Source organism: Schistocerca gregaria, unplaced genomic scaffold (genome assembly GCF_023897955.1).
Source record: "Schistocerca gregaria isolate iqSchGreg1 unplaced genomic scaffold, iqSchGreg1.2 ptg001247l, whole genome shotgun sequence".
NCBI lineage: Eukaryota > Metazoa > Arthropoda > Insecta > Orthoptera > Acrididae > Schistocerca > Schistocerca gregaria.
In genome coordinates, this window is record NW_026062566.1 from 1 (window position 1) to 15,371 (window position 15,371).

Consider the following 15,371-nt stretch of genomic DNA (forward strand, 5'->3'; position numbering starts at 1 on the left):
ACACACGCGAGACAGATGACCACGTCGCCGTGTCTGAGGCTGGCGGCCACCTTGGCGCGGTCGCCGTACTTGAGCAGCCTCCTGGAGCCGTCGCCAGGGTAGTATATGTAGATGGCGCCCGGGTGCTTGAAGGGGCCGTTGATGACGAGCTGCCGCATGCGCTCGAGGTTGTAGCGGTTGACCTTCTCCGGGTAGGTCAGCGTCATCGCCACGTCCATCGGCACGCCGACCTCGTCGATGCGCAGGTTCGGGTCGGGCGATATCACCGTCCTGGACGTGAAATCGACGCGCTTGCCGGACAAGTTGCCGCGAAACCGGCCCTGCTTGCCCTTGAGCCTTTGGCACAAGCCGCGAATCGGCTTCTTGGTCTGCAAGTTCTGCGGGACGCCCGGAAACTCGCTGTTCATGTACTGCGCCACCTGCAGCTGCAGCACGCCCCATATCTCCACGACCCTCGCCGTCACCATGCCCTTCTCGAGCCCGGCCCTTATCTGGTCGCTGATCCAAATGATCTCCTGGATCTTCATCGTGAGGTCGTCCTCGTTGCTGCCGCCCTGCTGGTCCATCTGGATCGACGGCCTGATCGGGCAGGGCGGCACCAGCAGGTGCGTCAGCACCATCCACTCGGGGCGCGCGTGTCGGTGGGACATGCCCAACAGCTCGCAATCCTCCGGCAGAATCGACTGGAACAACTCCCTCACGATCAACGGGTGCAAATTCTCACCGCAATTCTTGACGTACTCGGAAATCTCCGGAAACGACCTCGCCGCCGCCTCGAACGTCCTCTCCCACTCCGTCCTCGCCATCTCCGCCGCCTTCGACTTGTACTTGTCGTGCACGAACTTCAGCGGCCCCACCTTCTTCACGTCTCCGTTGAATTCGCCGCACGACGGGCAGGTCGACGCCTTCTGGCACTCCTTGAGCACCTTCGCGTAAACGCTCTTCTTCTGGTTGAAGTCCAACTTCTTCGACCGCACGCTCGCCAGGTAGTCCCTCTTGCTCTCCGCGCTCAGCAGCACGCTCGAGCAGGACTTGCAAATCATCTTCAAAATGTGGTAAATCGACTTGATGTAGCCGATGTGGAAGACCGGCAGGCTGAGCTTGATGAACCCGAAGTGGCCAGGACAATTCTCGATCTTCTCGCCGCACGTCTTGCACGCCGCCCTCTTGCTCGACACGCCCATGTGCTCGTCCAGCGGACCGTGCGGCATCGGCTGCGTCGTGAGGTGCTGGTACAGCTCGCGGTTGACCACCGGAAATCGGAAAGCCTCGCCATCTCGGGGCCGCTGAACATCCCGAACTGGATCTGAGATATCCCCTTGGGAACGGTGTCCTCCGGAACGTAGTGGTGCATCTCGGCGGTCGGACACTGCGCGCCTCTCGGCGCGGACGACTTCTCGGTGTCGCGACGGAGGAAAAATGAGAGCTCGCGCCCCGGCGTGGCTCTCGAAGGCCGCGCGTCAACAAGTGTCGCAAAAGACCGCCGTCGCGAAAGAAAAAAAAAAAAAGGAAGAAAAAAAAAAGAAAAAAAAAAAAAGAGGCAACCTTCGCCCGCGCCGCGGCGAAAACTCGCTCCGTTCGATCGAACACTCCCCCCTACCAGCCCGGGCGCGTCACGGCTCCTCCTGAATCACCACCAGCTTGTAGTTCTTCTTCCCGCTTCGAAACAAGATCATCCTGTTCTCCACCATGTCCTCCTCTCCTATCCTTCTATTCAGCGTGGCGCAGGGCACGTTGTTGACGTAGATCCCGTTGAACCGCGTCAAGCGCCACAACTCCTTCTTCGACGTCGCCAGCCTCGCCCTCTGCGCCACCTGCCCCACCGTGCAGCCGACGACCTCCCTCCGCGGCACGGACACCACGTGGTTCGTGCCCTCAAACGCCGACACCAAGTCCCGACCCCGCACCGCCCTCGGGTCCAACTTCCCTCCGTACAGCACCTCCGACAAACCCTCGGCCGACCTCGCCGCCGCCTCCCCGTGAACCCAGCGCGTCAGCCGTCGAGCGAGCTCCCTTTGCGCCATTCGCCGCTCCGGACTCTTCTCGTGCTCGGAGACGACCTCCGCTATCCGCTCCAGCGGCAGAAAGGTCAGCACCCTCAACATGCGCTCCACGTCCGCGTCCTCCAGGCGCATCGCCCACTGATAAAAATCGTACGCACTCGTCCGGTGCGGAGACAACCACACCGCGTTGCCCGTCGACTTGCCAATCTTGACCCCCTGAGACGTCTTCAACAGCGGCGCCGTCACGCCGTAGGCCTCCCTCTGGCACAGCCTGTGAATCAGGTCAATCCCCGCGGTGATGTTTCCCCACTGGTCGGAACCGCCAAATTGAATCGCGCAGTTGTAATTCTTGAAAAGATGATAAAAATCGTACGCCTGCAAAATCTGGTACGAAAACTCCGTGTAAGAGAGTCCCGACTGCTTCAGTCTAGTCTTGACGCAGTCCTTCGCCAGCATGGACTGGACGCGGAGGTGCCTGCCCACGTCTCTCAAGAAGGCTATCGCGTGCATGTCTCGATACCAATCGTAGTTGTTTAGTACGAGAATGTTTCGTCCGGAAAACATTGAATTCAAACTGCTCTCGATTTGCGCGACGTTCTTTGCCACCTCGTCCTCGGAAATCATGGGGCGCTCCGTCGAGCGACCACTCGGGTCTCCAATCAAGCCGGTCGCTCCGCCGATGAGCGCAATCGGCTGAATTCCCGCGCGCTGAAAGCGCGCCAGTCCCATGATGGACACCAAATGGCCCACGTGCAGCGAATCGGCCGTCGGGTCGTACCCCGCGTAAACCCTGAGCTCGGAGCCCTGGTCCACGAGCTGGTAAATTCGGGGGCTTGGATAAAAACTGTCAGCTTCTTTTTTTTTTTTTTTTTTTTTCTCCGAGGCAGAACCAAAGGGCACCACGATCTTCACTCGAGGCGGGCGAAGCCGCCTCTTGACACACCAACCGTGCAACCTCTCCTAAGAGTACCTGGTCTTGGCGCTTATGATGCCGCGCTCCTCCAACTGCCTGACAAGGTTTTGCCCGCAAACGGCCCTCTCCGTGCAAAAACGCCGCGGCATCTCCGCCCTTCTAAGTGTCGCCATCGGTCGGCCCCTCGACAGCGGGCCGCCTCGGCCCTGGCGCCAGATCCGCGAGCTCATCCTCGCGCTAACTCGAAAAACTGTGCACATGACGTAAATGTGTGCATCGGTCTGATGAAAACAATTTTTCAAACTTCTTTGTCCCATTAGAGAAGCGCGCGCGTCTTTCGTCGGTCCCTCCGCCCGGACCGGTCGAAAAAGCGCGAAGCACGACCCTCCAGGACGAAAGAGAGGGCGGCGCCCAAGCCGCTTGTTCCGGTGCACGCCAGCACGCGTCGCGTCGGGAGACACTCGGACCGACGCGGGTCCAAGCGCCCCCTCGTCCACCCATAGCCGATTCGACGGGAGCGCCGGGCGCGGAAAACGCCGTCTCCTCGCGGCGGGGCAGGTCGCGCCTTGCTGCGTGGGAGCTACGCAAAAAAAAAAAAATCACCCACCGAAAAAAAGAACGCAGCGCTCGAAACGCGTCAGCCTAAGATTCGCGGAAAATAATTTTTGAAAAAACGGCCCTGTCAAAATTTCTCATACTAGATAGAAAAATAAATACGTCGCACTGTATATAAATGGAAATATTGAGGTTCGAGGTTTTCAGCCTTTGAGACAGCAATACTAACCGAGCAGAAGAGTCCGGTTTTGGCATCAGTAGTAGACGCAAGTGTTAACAGCTTTTGTAATTCTCGACACATTTTGGTATAATCCTGCCCATATGTTGATTCGGCGTCCCTTTGTGAAGTGGGTACTGAAAACCGCTTTTGTTAAGCCATTGAATTGAGGTGTTTTTAGATCATGTCTCGACGCGAAGTGGAGTGGAATGAGTTCGCGGAGATGAATAGAGACTGTGTCAAGAGGGCCAAATTGAGCGAAGGCTCGTACCTTTCCGAAGGCGATGAACTGGTACGTGCGTGGTTGCGCGAGGGGCGGGCGCTGAAGATGCCTGGGGGGTGACAGCAGGAGGGGAGACACTGCCGCAGTCCGTTTTTTTTTTTTTTTTTTTTTTTTTTCCTTAGCGCTAATTTTTTTACGTGCGCGGCCGAATGGAACGCACCGCGATGCGCGACGTTGGCCACGGACTTGACGGCGTTGTTGCTCTCTGTCGCGGCGTAGTGCGTGTCCGATTCGGAGACCAGTCAGGCGGGAGATGGGCCGGACCCGCTGGTGCCCGACGAGGTGGATCCGCTGGACGCGTTCATGGAGGATTTGAACGAGGCCCTGAGCGTGCAGAGAGCGGAGGCGGAGAGTTTGGGGGCAGGCGGGGGGAGGGAGGGGAACAGGGCGGGCCAGAGGGAGGAGATTATGGTGGAAGAGGACCACATGGAGAGTTTCGTGAAGCAGAGGGCGATGAGGTTGGCGAAGGAGGAGAAGCAGGGACAGGCGCAGGCGCAAGACGATCTGGAGTACGATTCCGACGACAATCCGGTGGTTAGGAAGAGGATGATAGAGTTGTTGCCGGTGTTGAATCACAGCGAGATCGTTTACGAGGATTTCAAGCGCGACTTTTACAAGGAGGACCCGGAGATTTCGGCGCAGAGCGAGGAGGAGGTGAATGCTCAGAGGAAGAGGATGGACGTGCGCGTGGAGGGAACAGGGGTCTGTCGTCCCGTGTTGGAGTTTGAGCAGTTGGGATTTGATTCTATTTTGTTGAAGACGATTCAGCGTTTGAATTTCACGGAATTGACGCCGATTCAGAAACAGGCAATACCGATGGTGCTATCCGGCAGGGACCTGATAGGGGTGGCCAAGACGGGTTCTGGGAAGACGGCAGCGTTCGTATGGCCGATGTTGGTCCACCTGATAAATCAGAGGGGATTGAGCCCGGGAGAGGGCCCGATCGCCGTGATTGTGTCTCCCACGCGGGAATTGGCGATGCAGACGTACGACGAAGTGCGGAAATTCGGAAAGGGGTACGGGGTTCGGGCGGTGCCCGTGGTTGGAGGAATCGGACGCGGAGAGGTGAGGAGAATGCTCAAGATGCAGCCGTGTGAGGTCGTCGTGGCTACGCCAGGGAGGCTGATAGAAACCTTCAAGAACAAACTGATTTCCAATATGAGAATCACTTATTTTGTCTTAGACGAAGCGGACAAGATGTTTGACATGGGCTTCGAGCCTCAAGTTCGAAGCATTTCCGGCCAAATCCGTCCGGACCGCCAAACGCTCCTGTTCTCGGCCACCTTCAAGCCGGCAATCGAGCAGCTGGCAAGGGAAATCCTACACGAACCAGTCCGCATCACCATCGGCAAAGTCGGCACCGCCAACGAAGACATCACCCAAGTCGCCGAAATATTCGACTCGGACAACCAAAAATGGCCGTGGATCTGCATGCACATCCGGGACTTCATACTCGACGGATCGGTCCTCATCTTCGCCGGCAGCAAAGTCAACGTGGAAGAACTAAGCAAGCGCCTGCTCTCGGACCTCCAAATCCCGTCCGTAGCGCTTCATGGCGACTGCATCCAAGAAAAGCGCCTCTCCATGATCCACGCGTACAAGCAGCAAAAAGTCAAGGTCATGTTCGCCACGGACATCGCCGCCCGCGGCCTAGACGTCAAGTGCATTCGAACCGTCGTCAACTACGTCCCCACCAGGGACATCGACTCACACATCCACAGAATTGGACGCACCGGGCGCGCCGGCAACACACAGGGAATAGCGTACACCCTGCTCACGAAAAACGAAAGCCACTTCGCCGGCCTTCTCCTAGAAAACTTCATCGACTCGAAGCAAGACATCCCCGAGGAACTAGTTCAGCTCGCCCTCGAAGACCCAAAATTCAAGAAAAAAATCGACAACCTCCCTTACAGCAAGTACAAAAAATTCAAGCCCTACGTGGAAAAGAAAGCCAGCGCGCACCAACCAACACCCGCCTCCGCCAACCACCACCAATCCCATCACCACCATCCACGACAGCACCAAAAACGCGACTTCTCCACGCCGCAGGCGTCCTCCTATCGGCCCCTGCAGCCGCAGCTATTCGTCAAGTCGTCCCAAGAGTACACCAACCTCGCAGACGACGACGCCGCCCCCGCAACCCCCAAAGCAACCGGATGCGGAATTGTACGACCCTTTCAAAGATTGAACCGCAGCTCATAAAATCGCGTCCAAAAACCCTCATGACCCCCGCACACCACCTATCATATGTACCATATATAAATGTATCTCCACCAGATGTGCTAGGAAGAGACGCAGGGCCGGCCCCTCGTCTCAAAAAGAACCCTAGCTCGGCCGTCCACCCCCAAGAAGGAAGTCGCTTTTTTATTTTGAACAGAAAAAACGTAAAGGTTCTAACTCTGATGGTCAGATTGGTTGAGGCAACTGTTTAAATGCTTTGAGTCGTAATCACTTTGGTAGGGTGTCGCCACAAAACGGTCAACAATTTGAGGTGGAAGATCCACCGCCTGTTGTGCATCCCATTCTTCATCCCATCTTCTGAACTCCAGAAGGGTCATTAGAACAAACGAGGAATAAAGCCAAAACTATTTATGCGACAGTATCATCAAATAATTATGGGTTCTTATTCTTTTTTTTTTTCTAGATTTTGAAGAACTTGGACTGGCCGGTTTTGTAGACTCCCTCTATGTGGCTACAGCATGGTTGTTTCAGGTGCCTCGGGCAATTGCGGACTGAGCGCAAGAGCGCTCCATGGATGCGCCGGTCGGCCAACAAGGCGCCGGTGCTTGTGCCGCATCCCCGAAAAGTGTGTCGCTTTTTTTCGGCATCTGGAGATGCTGAGGCGAACGGGTGTGGACGTGAGGGGACAGGTTCGTGTGGATTGCACTTTGACGAAGGAAATTTGCGGTTTTTCCCCCCTTTGGCGAGAGAGCTGATTGACGTATCGAAAACGGGGCGCGCCGACAGCCAGCGTTAAGGAGCATGGCGTGATCAGGAGTATCTACGAGAGAGTGTTTGGAAAGCGCGAAAATAAAAGCTCAGGAAGCAAAAATTTGTTGACACCTGTCAATTCAGGTGTTCCGGTCACGGAGGAGGACGAACTGATTCACCGTGGGTACGTCTTGCACCACCAGTTCGACTATGAGGGTGCTATTGAATGTTTTGACAGGGCACTGAAGCTGCCAAACGCGTCGAATCGTCTCCAAGCGCTTTACTACAAGGCCATTTCGCTGCATAACTCGGACAGGCTCGAGGCGGCGCTCTCTTGCTACGAGGAATGTCTAGAGATCAACAGCGAGGTGGCGGTGATTCACGACGGCCAAGGGACGACGTATTTGGATTGCGACGAGTACGAGCGGGCGCTGAAGTGTTTTGACGCGGCGATTGAACTTGACCCCGATTGCGCGGAGTTCTACGCGAACAAGGGGATTTGTCTCGTGAACCTCGACAGGAACGACGAGGCGCTTGCCTGCTTGGACCGGGCTCTGGAAATTGAGGAGAAATGCGTCAACGCGTGGAATTACAAGGGCGTGTGTTTGTACGAGATGGGTAAAAAGGACCAGGCGTTTTCGTGTTTTGAGAGGGCGCTGACTATCGGTCCCGCGGACGTCTACACGCTGATGAATTACGGCACGTTGTCGTTCGAGGATGGGCGCTTTGCCAGTTCGGTCGAGTGCTTCGACGCTCTGCTCCAAATAAACCCTCGAGACGCGGCGGCGTGGACGTACAAGGGGCTTTGCTTCTTGGAGATGGAGCGGTACCAAGAGGCGTTGGACGTGTTCGACCTGTGCCTGAAGCTCTCTCCGGAGAGCGCGCTGGTTTGGAGGAGCAAGGGGACCGCCCACGAGCGGCTGGGACAGCGCGAAAGCGCTCTGAAGTGCAAGCGAAGGGCTCAAGAAATTGAACGAAATTGAACGTTTTAAATAGAGCTGTTTGTGTTTTTTTTTATTTGTGATATGCGTACGCGCTACAACGCGCGTACGATTTGGCTTTGCGCCGCGGTTCCCGTGAGGCGCCAAAGGCTCGCTGCGGGAGTCAGAGCGCAGTTTGCAAGCGGGTCGTGGTCAGTAGTCTTCCGAGTCCAAATGGATTTCGTTTTGGTATTCCCACATGCCGAGGCGTTTGTCGCAGGCGAGTTTTTGCTTTTCTCTGAGCTGCGACACGAACTGGTCGTCGTCCGGCTCCTCGTCGAACTGCCTGTCGAGCACGGCGAACCCGTTCTCTACGAGAGTGGCGTTGACGGTGGACTCGGACGACGGCTCGTGCAGCACGACGTAGGGGACCTTGCCCTCTTGGTAGTGGGTGCAGCACAGAAACGTCCTGCCGCTGGCGGTTTTGCTGAAGAATTCGGTGCATTCGGAGTAGTACGAGTCCCCGGCCTTCGGAGAGACGACGTAGGCGAGGCGCGCGGACTGAGCGACGGGAGGAATTTTCTGCAGCTCGGGGGGCAGAGGGCGGATTGCGTCCTTCGAGACGACTCGCCTTTCGCCGAGGTCCAGGAAGTGGACGAAGTACTTGTCGTCGACGGAGACGCGCTCCAGGGACGCGCGGTGCCACTTGTTGTCGGACGGAGACAGCGAGGCGAGGGGGGTGGACTTGGACGGGCTGAAATTCGCGTCGGGCGCGGGAAGTTGCTGCAACTCCTCGAGGAAGCTGGCTTCGGGGGAGGGCGAAGTGAGGTCGTCCAGCTTTTGGAAGTAGAATTGAAAGTCACCCGCCACGCACGTGACGAGAACTGGGAATCGCTCCAGCGAGGACAGGTCCTTCTTCTCTCGCTTGGATGACTCCTGTTGCTGATCGGCCTCTTTGGAGGCGTTCTTACCGACGTCGGTGGCGCTCCAGTGCTCCCAGAACCCAAGCTTGAGCTGCTTGGCCTCTTCCTCCGCGCGCCTGTACTGGGCGACCGACGCGACGGACTTGCGAAGGGTCCAGAACTTGGCGAAGCCCTTCTGCAGGAGGATCTGCCCAAAATCCAGCGAGTTCAGATACAGCTGTCCGGAGAAGTCTCCGAGTCGGTCAATCGACTCGACGGTAACGTAAACGTCTCGCTGGTACAGGCTGTCGTGCACGAACTGATGCGCGGCCGACCTCACGGCGGCGTTCCCCGGATGGGTGGGGGGGGGAATAGAAAGCGAGTTCAGATGGAACGGCATCAGGATCGCTTCTTTGTCGATCCAGATGGAGAACCGAATGGGATTGACCACTTTTTCGACGACGCCGTGCAGTTTTCCGGCGCGGCGCAGCTTTTGAAGGTGGGACTGCAGCCTCGACACGTAATGCATGTCTCCCTGCTCTTGCGTTCTCTTTCTCGACTCCGACGACCTCGGATCTCTTCTGGACGCCGAGGGAGGGGCCACCAAGTAGTTCACGACGGGGAGCCGAATAGTCTCGGTCGAATGCAAACCGTGCTGCTTCTTCTTGGCTTGGTTCTCAGCTATCAGCAGCTTCTGATAAATCGGGGACCTCTGCTCGCCTTCTCGATGGGCCATCACCCTCGCGAATCCCCTGGACACCAACTCCAACGCGACGTTTTTGCCCTCAAACCACACGCTGTAAAACTTGAACTCCTCGCCGTCCTTGTTCGAAGACCTCGTATAGTCCAAAGAATACTGTATCGTTTGCCCTATGAGCAATTGGCGCAGGTACTCCCTACACATCTTCGCCACGTAGACCTCTATCGACGAATTGGACTGCTGGTTGGCCTGCTGTGACATCATCTGGTACCTCGGGTAGTAAATCGACGAAAAATACAACCGATGCTCTCCTCCCTTCGCTAAATCACCGTCCGCAACTCGTATACCCCCGGTGTTGATGATGCCAGTGACGCGACCCTCGTAGCAGACACTCTCCCCCTTCATCTCCTTCTTCTCGGCGCGCGGAACCGTCACGCCCCCTCTCCTCCAAATGCCCAGCCCGGACTCCCTCGCCTTGACCTCGGCCTGACTCAACTCGGCCGCGTACATGCCAGCGGTCTCGTGGTCGTACGTAGCCAACCCCTCCTCCAGCAACCTCACGCCCAAGTTGCACCGGCCTATCCACACCGCGCCCAAGAGCTGGTTCAACTCGTTAATCGACTCCAACACGAGCGTCACCTCGCAATTCAGCACCAGCAACTCCACGAAAAAATGCGCCGCTCTCGCGTACGGCTTCTGAAGCTCGTCGCTCAACTCCGGATTGTACGCCTCGCACTCGACGCCGGACAAGAACACCAGCACCGTGCGGCCCAAACTCGGAACGCTCAACCTCAAGCTAGACCCACTCTTCACCTGCTCCACGGTCCCCGACACCTTCCTCCCATTCAACTTCTGGAACAACTGCGCCGAATTCAGCTTCCCCAGCTTCTCCGGCGCGCCGTTCGCGAGACCCCCCTCCATGGCCCACATCCCAAGGCGCCTCTCCTTGGCCAGCTCCTCCAACTTCAACAACTGGCTCACCTTCTGCCCATGACCGTACCTGTCAAACTCGTCAGTAACCCCTTTTTCCGCCCAAAAAAAAAGTGACCACACAAAAGGTATCAGACTCGCTTTTCGGTCTCATTTTCGCGTGCGCGGGAAACACCCGCCCGCTCGAAAGTAGCAAATACGTGCGGTGTGTCATCCTCTCGAAAAAAACTGCTCGCGCGCCCCGACCACACACGTACTTCTTCGTGCCAGTACCGCTGACCCTAGCCCAACCGCTCTCAACGAGAATCGCTCGGAGGTCCTCTCCCTTTCTCGTATACACTTCCCCATATATTCTGTTGCTCGTTCCAACCGTCTCTATGTAAAAATAGACGCACTGCTTCAGGCAAAGCGTGCGCAAAAAACTCTGGCTCTCACAGGCTCCCGGCTGTCGTCACGCAGCAACCGACGACCACCCCACGAGCAAAAAAAATGTCAGACGAGAGGAACACCCCAAGCGCCCCAAAGCGAGTCACGTACCTCTTCCAAGCCCTCCTTCGTCTTAGAAATGGGCGCTTTGATGCAACTCAAGTTAACAATGAGGTCTTCCGGGCCGTACTCGTATGGCTCCTCTATATATGAAACAGGCAAGATAGCCAACCTGTCCCCGGACATCACCGACTTCACAAACCCAAGCTGCGGTGAAGCCACGTTGTGCTTCACCCAATTTCGCGTATTAGGCATATCGAGCTCAGGTGATGAAAACAGATCGTACCAGTCCTCTATATAAAATGCCAAAAAAAAATGCAAAAAAAAATCTGAGACGCGACTCAGATGCCTCCCTCAAGCAAAATGCATTCCGTTTTCATCCTAAAGCAACAACTTTAAAACGCTAAAAAAAGCCATGCCCTACGAGATTGCGACGGTAAAACAAAAAAGTCCGAATTTTCTAACGTTTTTTTTTTATCAAAAATTAAGCTAAATAGAAGCCAGTTTCTGACTGTTTAAAAAAAACTATACTCTCCTGTCATGCCTTTTGAAAGAGGATGTCGACAAAATACAAAATAGTAATCGTCGGCGATGGAGGCGTCGGTACGAGATTTGTCTTTTTTTTTTTAAAAACATCGTCGCCGCCTTTGGTGGTGCACGTGTTTCCCGGCACTTCCCGAGTTACCTGGTTTTGGTCGTCGGAAGCCACGCCGCCGCGCGTCATCGCGAACGACGTGCTCAGTCTGCAAAAAAAACGCCAAACACTCAAACACTCCTTGTCCATCTCCGCCTTTTCTTACCTACCTCCTTTATGATGAGACTGTGCCACCAGGAAAGTCGAGTCTGACAATCATGTACACAAGTAACTACTTTGTCGAGGATTATGACCCGACGTATGAGTCGAAGACCGTTTAAGAGACCCCTCATTCCCGTTTTTGAAGAGGGTGGAGGGCACATCTCTTTTTTTTTTGAAAACGGGGCATGATATTGATAATCATTAATAAATTTTTCCGCTTTCATTACGTGACACCATAGAATTGGTATGGAACTAATTAATTTCTAGAACACGCATCCGGTAATTTCTATATCACACTCCTCAGATGCATTTGGTTGCACGAAGGGCTAACCCTCGCGTGCGTCTCGTGTTTGCCTCGAAAAACAAAGAAAATGTACAACAGGCAAACGTTTGTATTAATGGCAACTACTACATTCTGGAACTCTTGGACACTGCCGGTACTGATCTCGATGCGAGCAAGACATCCCCTTGCGTTGACTTTTCTCACAACACTCTTCTTTCTCAACTGATCGAGCTCATCTAGGACAGGGCGAATATTGCACCCTGCAAGGTCAATATGTACCTCTTTTTGTTTTTTTGTTTATTTTTTGGTACAGCTGTTGCTCGTAGACTGACCAGAGGTGTCTTTAGATTCGAGACGGACAGGGAATACTTTTGGTTTACGCCATCAACAGCAGGAAGAGCTTCTCAAAGGCGGAAGAGCTTGTGCACAGCATTTTGGAAATGACCGACGGGAACGAGTATCCTGTCGTCATTCTGGGCAACAAGTCGGATCTGAAGAACGAAAGAACCGTGCCCACTTACGAAGGCATCAATCTGGCCGAGTCGTTCAACTTTGGCTTTCTCGAAACTTCTGCTAAAGAAAGAATCAACGTGGACGAAGCATTCCAGACACTCGTGACGAACATCCGTAAAATAGAACAGAAAAATAAATTGGAACTATCACCCGCCAAAAAAACGGGGCGAGTTTGTTGTACCACTCTTTGAATGCGTAACAGTCTGAAATTCTCTTATTCTCTGGTTTTTTTGTCTGTGCCTCACTATTCTTCAAAAAAAAAATCGCGCCCTTTCGACCAACAGGAGTGCAAAAACAGGGAATTAAAACATATTTTTTTATAGAACATTTTCAATCAGCTTGAGGGCAAAAAAGCAGGGCCGAGCCCCTCAAATGTGCCTCCGTGAATTGCGAGGCGAGAACGCGAATACTCGCTGATGAAAAAATAATGTCCAATGAATTGACTATAGGCCCGTGGAGCTTGGTAGAAAAAATAGGCTCCGGTGCTTTCGGTACGTTTGTATATATCCGGTCTACGAAGCAGTACGCGCTGTCTGGTTGCTTTTTTTTGTGTTTTGTTTCTCGCATCTTTGTGTGGGAGTCTGACCCCGCTTTCGAACCCGCCAGGCGAAATCTACGAGTGCTGCAATACAGTCACGGACGAGGTTGCTGCTGTAAAAATCGAGCGCGCTAGCAAGAAGAGGCACGCACTCAAAATCGAAGTCAATGTGCTGAAGGCATTACAATGTATGTTTTAGAAGTAGAAGTTTGTTCATTTTTTTCGTATTCATATTTTTTTTGAAGTTTCTCCTTATGTGTGCAGGTACATCGACTATGGGTGCTCGGCGAACATCCACTACCTGGTTATGGAGAGGATGGGCGAGAATTTGAGCGAGCTGTGCAAGAGACAGGCGTTTGGGAAGTTCAGCATGCAGACCGTCCTCAAGTTGGGAAGCATCTTTTTGAAGATCATAGAACACGTTCACAGAGCGGGATATTTGCACCGAGACATAAAGCCCTCGAATTTTGTGGTTGGTCCGAATAGGAGGGCCAACCTGATCTACATTATAGATTTTGGACTTGCGAGAAGGCATATACTGCCGACTGGACAGGTCCGGCCGGAAAAGGAGCGTCCTGGGTTCAGAGGAACTGCTCGTTACGCGTCGATTAACTCGCATATCGCCCGAGATTTGGGTAGACGAGATGACCTTTGGAGCATTTTGTACGTTCTAATAGAGTTTTCGCGCGGGTTTCTGCCGTGGAGCAACATTAAGAACCGAGACGATATTCGGGATACGAAGATCCAGCTGAACACGCCGGAGCTCGTATCGAAACTTCCGCCGGAATTTTTGGAATTCATGAACCATTTGCAGACGCTGGAATTCGCAGACCGGCCGAATTACGAATACTTCATATGCGCCTTCGAGAGGCGCCTCAAGAGACTAGAGGGCGGGTATCCCGCGGTCTACGATTGGATTAGGGTCGATAACGGCGTGCCGGACGCGTTTCACAAGGCGTATTTTCTGGACAAGGAGGGCCTACGCAGGAACGAGGAGAAAAAGGTTTCGAGTCGCGACAAGACGTATTATGAGCTGCCTAATGAGTGCACCTCGACGTCCATCTATAAGCTCGTGGCAACAGGTGGGATTCGCCAGTCGTACCGCGCGCAGTCGTTCGAAGTCGAGGCCGCGCCCTCCAACGACCACGTGAGTCAATCGAACTCCACCAGGTTGGAGGACGTCTTTGTGCTGAATTCAGAGTCGGTCAAAGGCTTCGTTCAAGAGAGAGTCAAGAAGGGCGACTACAAGGTGCCGCAGGAGGTGACGTCGATGACGAACGCCACGCAGTACCACGTGGAGCTGTCGGAGTACGAGAGGAGGAGGTACAGAGAGACGTGCGGATCGTGTTGGGCGCGCGTTTCGAAAGTGAGGCGGCGGCTTGGCCGGACGGCGAGTCGGGTGTGCAGATGTTCGATCCTGTAAACAAACAAACAAAAAAAAAAAGAGCGCGATTTTTTTTTTTTTTTTTTTTTTTTCCTGTTTTCCGGAGTCACGGGTCGTCCGAGAAGGTGTGCTGGATCAGGGAAGAGAGCCCTTGGACGACTTTGTGGTTCAGGGGGAGCGAGTTCGAGCGCTTGGGGCCGGAGGGCGAGAGATTGAGCCAGGACAGTCGATGGTACTCTTTGGTGATGGTCCTGATGGCGTTTCTGACGGCGTCCTGAGAGGCGTGAGCGCCGTAGAAGAGAGAGGGCTCGTCGCCGAAGCTGAAGATGCGGTAGAGTCGGACGACGTAGGCTTGCGCGACGTCCTGGCTGAAGAGAGAGGAGTGTTCCCAGAGCGGGTTGGAGCGGATCAGGAAACCGCGGGCTAGGACGTCGCCGCCGTCGTCGAGGGTCTCGAAGGAGATGGGGGCGTAGTCGTAGACGGCGAGGTCGCTGCTGGAGAGGCTGCGACGGGCTTTGTCGCTCGAGGCAAACATGGAGGCGAGAAATTGGCCTTCGACGCCGACGGAGGAAGTGGAGTGGTTCTCGCTATCGGAGAAGGTGAGGTCGACGCGCGGAGGCGAGGACCGAGAGTCGGGGACGACGCGCAGAGACGAGGAAGTACTGAGCGAGACGAGCGCGACTTGGCAGATCTTGCTGCGGTGGCGGTCTTCTTCGCTGGTGTTGCGGACGACGTCGATCCATTCCTTGACTTCGCTGGGGCAGAGCTGTCCAAGCTTGCCGAAGACGACTCGCCACTGGTAAGCGGTGCGCGGGAGGAGCTTGACGACGGTGGACCAAAGGCGATAGAGCGCGACGGTCACGTCGGACATGGTGGACAGGGCGCCCGCTTCTAGCAGCTCGCCGTTCGAGTCAACGAAGCAGTAGCTGAGGAAGTGGCGGGTCAAGGCGTAACTGACGTGGAGAGTGTGGTAGGCGGGGGGCGAGGGACGGGGCGAATCAACGCGGCGGACGCTAA

General features: G+C 54.9%; 4 protein-coding genes and 1 long non-coding RNA gene across 11 annotated transcripts; 4 read left to right on the forward strand and 1 right to left on the reverse strand.

Annotated features, from left to right (window-relative positions):
• The first annotated feature begins 3,620 nt into the window (after positions 1-3,620).
• Positions 3,621-6,307, forward strand: LOC126330072 (uncharacterized). Of its 4 annotated transcripts, XM_049996319.1 has the most exons (4): positions 3,623-3,641; positions 3,711-3,776; positions 3,847-3,980; positions 4,191-6,307. In XM_049996319.1, exons 3-4 carry the CDS (start codon positions 3,873-3,875, stop codon positions 6,171-6,173), a joined length of 2,091 nt encoding a protein of 696 aa, XP_049852276.1. In that variant the 5' UTR covers positions 3,623-3,641; positions 3,711-3,776; positions 3,847-3,872; the 3' UTR covers positions 6,174-6,307. The 4 variants fall into 4 exon arrangements, with proteins under 4 accessions (XP_049852275.1, XP_049852276.1, XP_049852272.1 ...); XM_049996318.1 differs by lacking the exon at positions 3,711-3,776 and having other exon boundaries at positions 3,621-3,663; positions 3,820-3,980; XM_049996315.1 differs by having other exon boundaries at positions 3,627-3,776.
• Positions 6,308-6,726: 419 nt separating this feature from the next.
• LOC126330052 (uncharacterized) lies at positions 6,727-7,885 on the forward strand. Its single transcript, XM_049996292.1, has 2 exons — positions 6,727-6,841; positions 7,047-7,885. The coding sequence occupies exons 1-2, from the start codon at positions 6,727-6,729 to the stop codon at positions 7,883-7,885; spliced, it is 954 nt and encodes a 317-aa protein (XP_049852249.1).
• A 10-nt stretch (positions 7,886-7,895) lies between these two features.
• LOC126330079 (uncharacterized) lies at positions 7,896-11,346 on the reverse strand. 2 transcript variants are annotated; one of them, XM_049996328.1, is made up of 4 exons: positions 11,127-11,186; positions 10,892-10,926; positions 10,612-10,799; positions 7,896-10,424 (listed from the first exon to the last, which is right to left on the reverse strand). In XM_049996328.1, exon 4 carries the CDS (start codon positions 10,352-10,354, stop codon positions 8,036-8,038), a length of 2,319 nt encoding a protein of 772 aa, XP_049852285.1. In that variant the 5' UTR covers positions 10,355-10,424; positions 10,612-10,799; positions 10,892-10,926; positions 11,127-11,186; the 3' UTR covers positions 7,896-8,035. The 2 variants fall into 2 exon arrangements, with proteins under 2 accessions (XP_049852285.1, XP_049852284.1); XM_049996327.1 differs by having other exon boundaries at positions 10,892-11,346.
• Positions 11,347-11,355: 9 nt separating this feature from the next.
• Positions 11,356-12,621, forward strand: LOC126330080 (uncharacterized). Of its 3 annotated transcripts, XR_007562694.1 has the most exons (6): positions 11,356-11,443; positions 11,673-11,733; positions 11,876-11,915; positions 12,005-12,073; positions 12,160-12,194; positions 12,267-12,621. It is a non-coding gene; the product is annotated as an uncharacterized LOC126330080 (long non-coding RNA). The 3 variants fall into 3 exon arrangements; XR_007562692.1 differs by having other exon boundaries at positions 11,876-12,073; XR_007562693.1 differs by having other exon boundaries at positions 11,395-11,443; positions 11,660-11,733; positions 11,876-12,073.
• A 143-nt stretch (positions 12,622-12,764) lies between these two features.
• On the forward strand, positions 12,765-14,414 carry LOC126330071 (probable serine/threonine-protein kinase DDB_G0292354). Its single transcript, XM_049996314.1, has 3 exons — positions 12,765-12,923; positions 13,039-13,158; positions 13,216-14,414. Exons 1-3 carry the CDS (start codon positions 12,860-12,862, stop codon positions 14,391-14,393), a joined length of 1,362 nt encoding a protein of 453 aa, XP_049852271.1. The 5' UTR covers positions 12,765-12,859; the 3' UTR covers positions 14,394-14,414.
• The last annotated feature ends 957 nt before the right edge of the window (positions 14,415-15,371 follow it).

Excerpts from the sequence above, each read along its gene's own strand:
- LOC126330072 (XM_049996318.1), top strand. The coding sequence starts at position 3,873 with ATGTCTCGACGCGAAGTGGAGTGGAATGAGTTCGCGGAGATGAATAGA. Across the intron at positions 3,981-4,190 it reads TTTCCGAAGGCGATGAACTG|TGCGTGTCCGATTCGGAGAC; the intron begins GTACGTGCGTGG and ends GTCGCGGCGTAG.
- LOC126330071 (XM_049996314.1), top strand. The coding sequence starts at position 12,860 with ATGTCCAATGAATTGACTATAGGCCCGTGGAGCTTGGTAGAAAAAATA. Across the intron at positions 12,924-13,038 it reads AATAGGCTCCGGTGCTTTCG|GCGAAATCTACGAGTGCTGC; the intron begins GTACGTTTGTAT and ends CGAACCCGCCAG. Across the intron at positions 13,159-13,215 it reads TGTGCTGAAGGCATTACAAT|TTTCTCCTTATGTGTGCAGG; the intron begins GTATGTTTTAGA and ends TTTTTTTTGAAG.
- LOC126330079 (XM_049996327.1), bottom strand. The coding sequence starts at position 11,095 with ATGCCTAATACGCGAAATTGGGTGAAGCACAACGTGGCTTCACCGCAG. Across the intron at positions 10,800-10,891 it reads CGAAGGAGGGCTTGGAAGAG|CCGGGAGCCTGTGAGAGCCA; the intron begins GTACGTGACTCG and ends GCGTGACGACAG. Across the intron at positions 10,425-10,611 it reads AGCGGTACTGGCACGAAGAA|GTACGGTCATGGGCAGAAGG; the intron begins GTACGTGTGTGG and ends CGAGTTTGACAG.
- LOC126330052 (XM_049996292.1), top strand. The coding sequence starts at position 6,727 with ATGCGCCGGTCGGCCAACAAGGCGCCGGTGCTTGTGCCGCATCCCCGA. Across the intron at positions 6,842-7,046 it reads GTGTGGACGTGAGGGGACAG|GTGTTCCGGTCACGGAGGAG; the intron begins GTTCGTGTGGAT and ends CTGTCAATTCAG.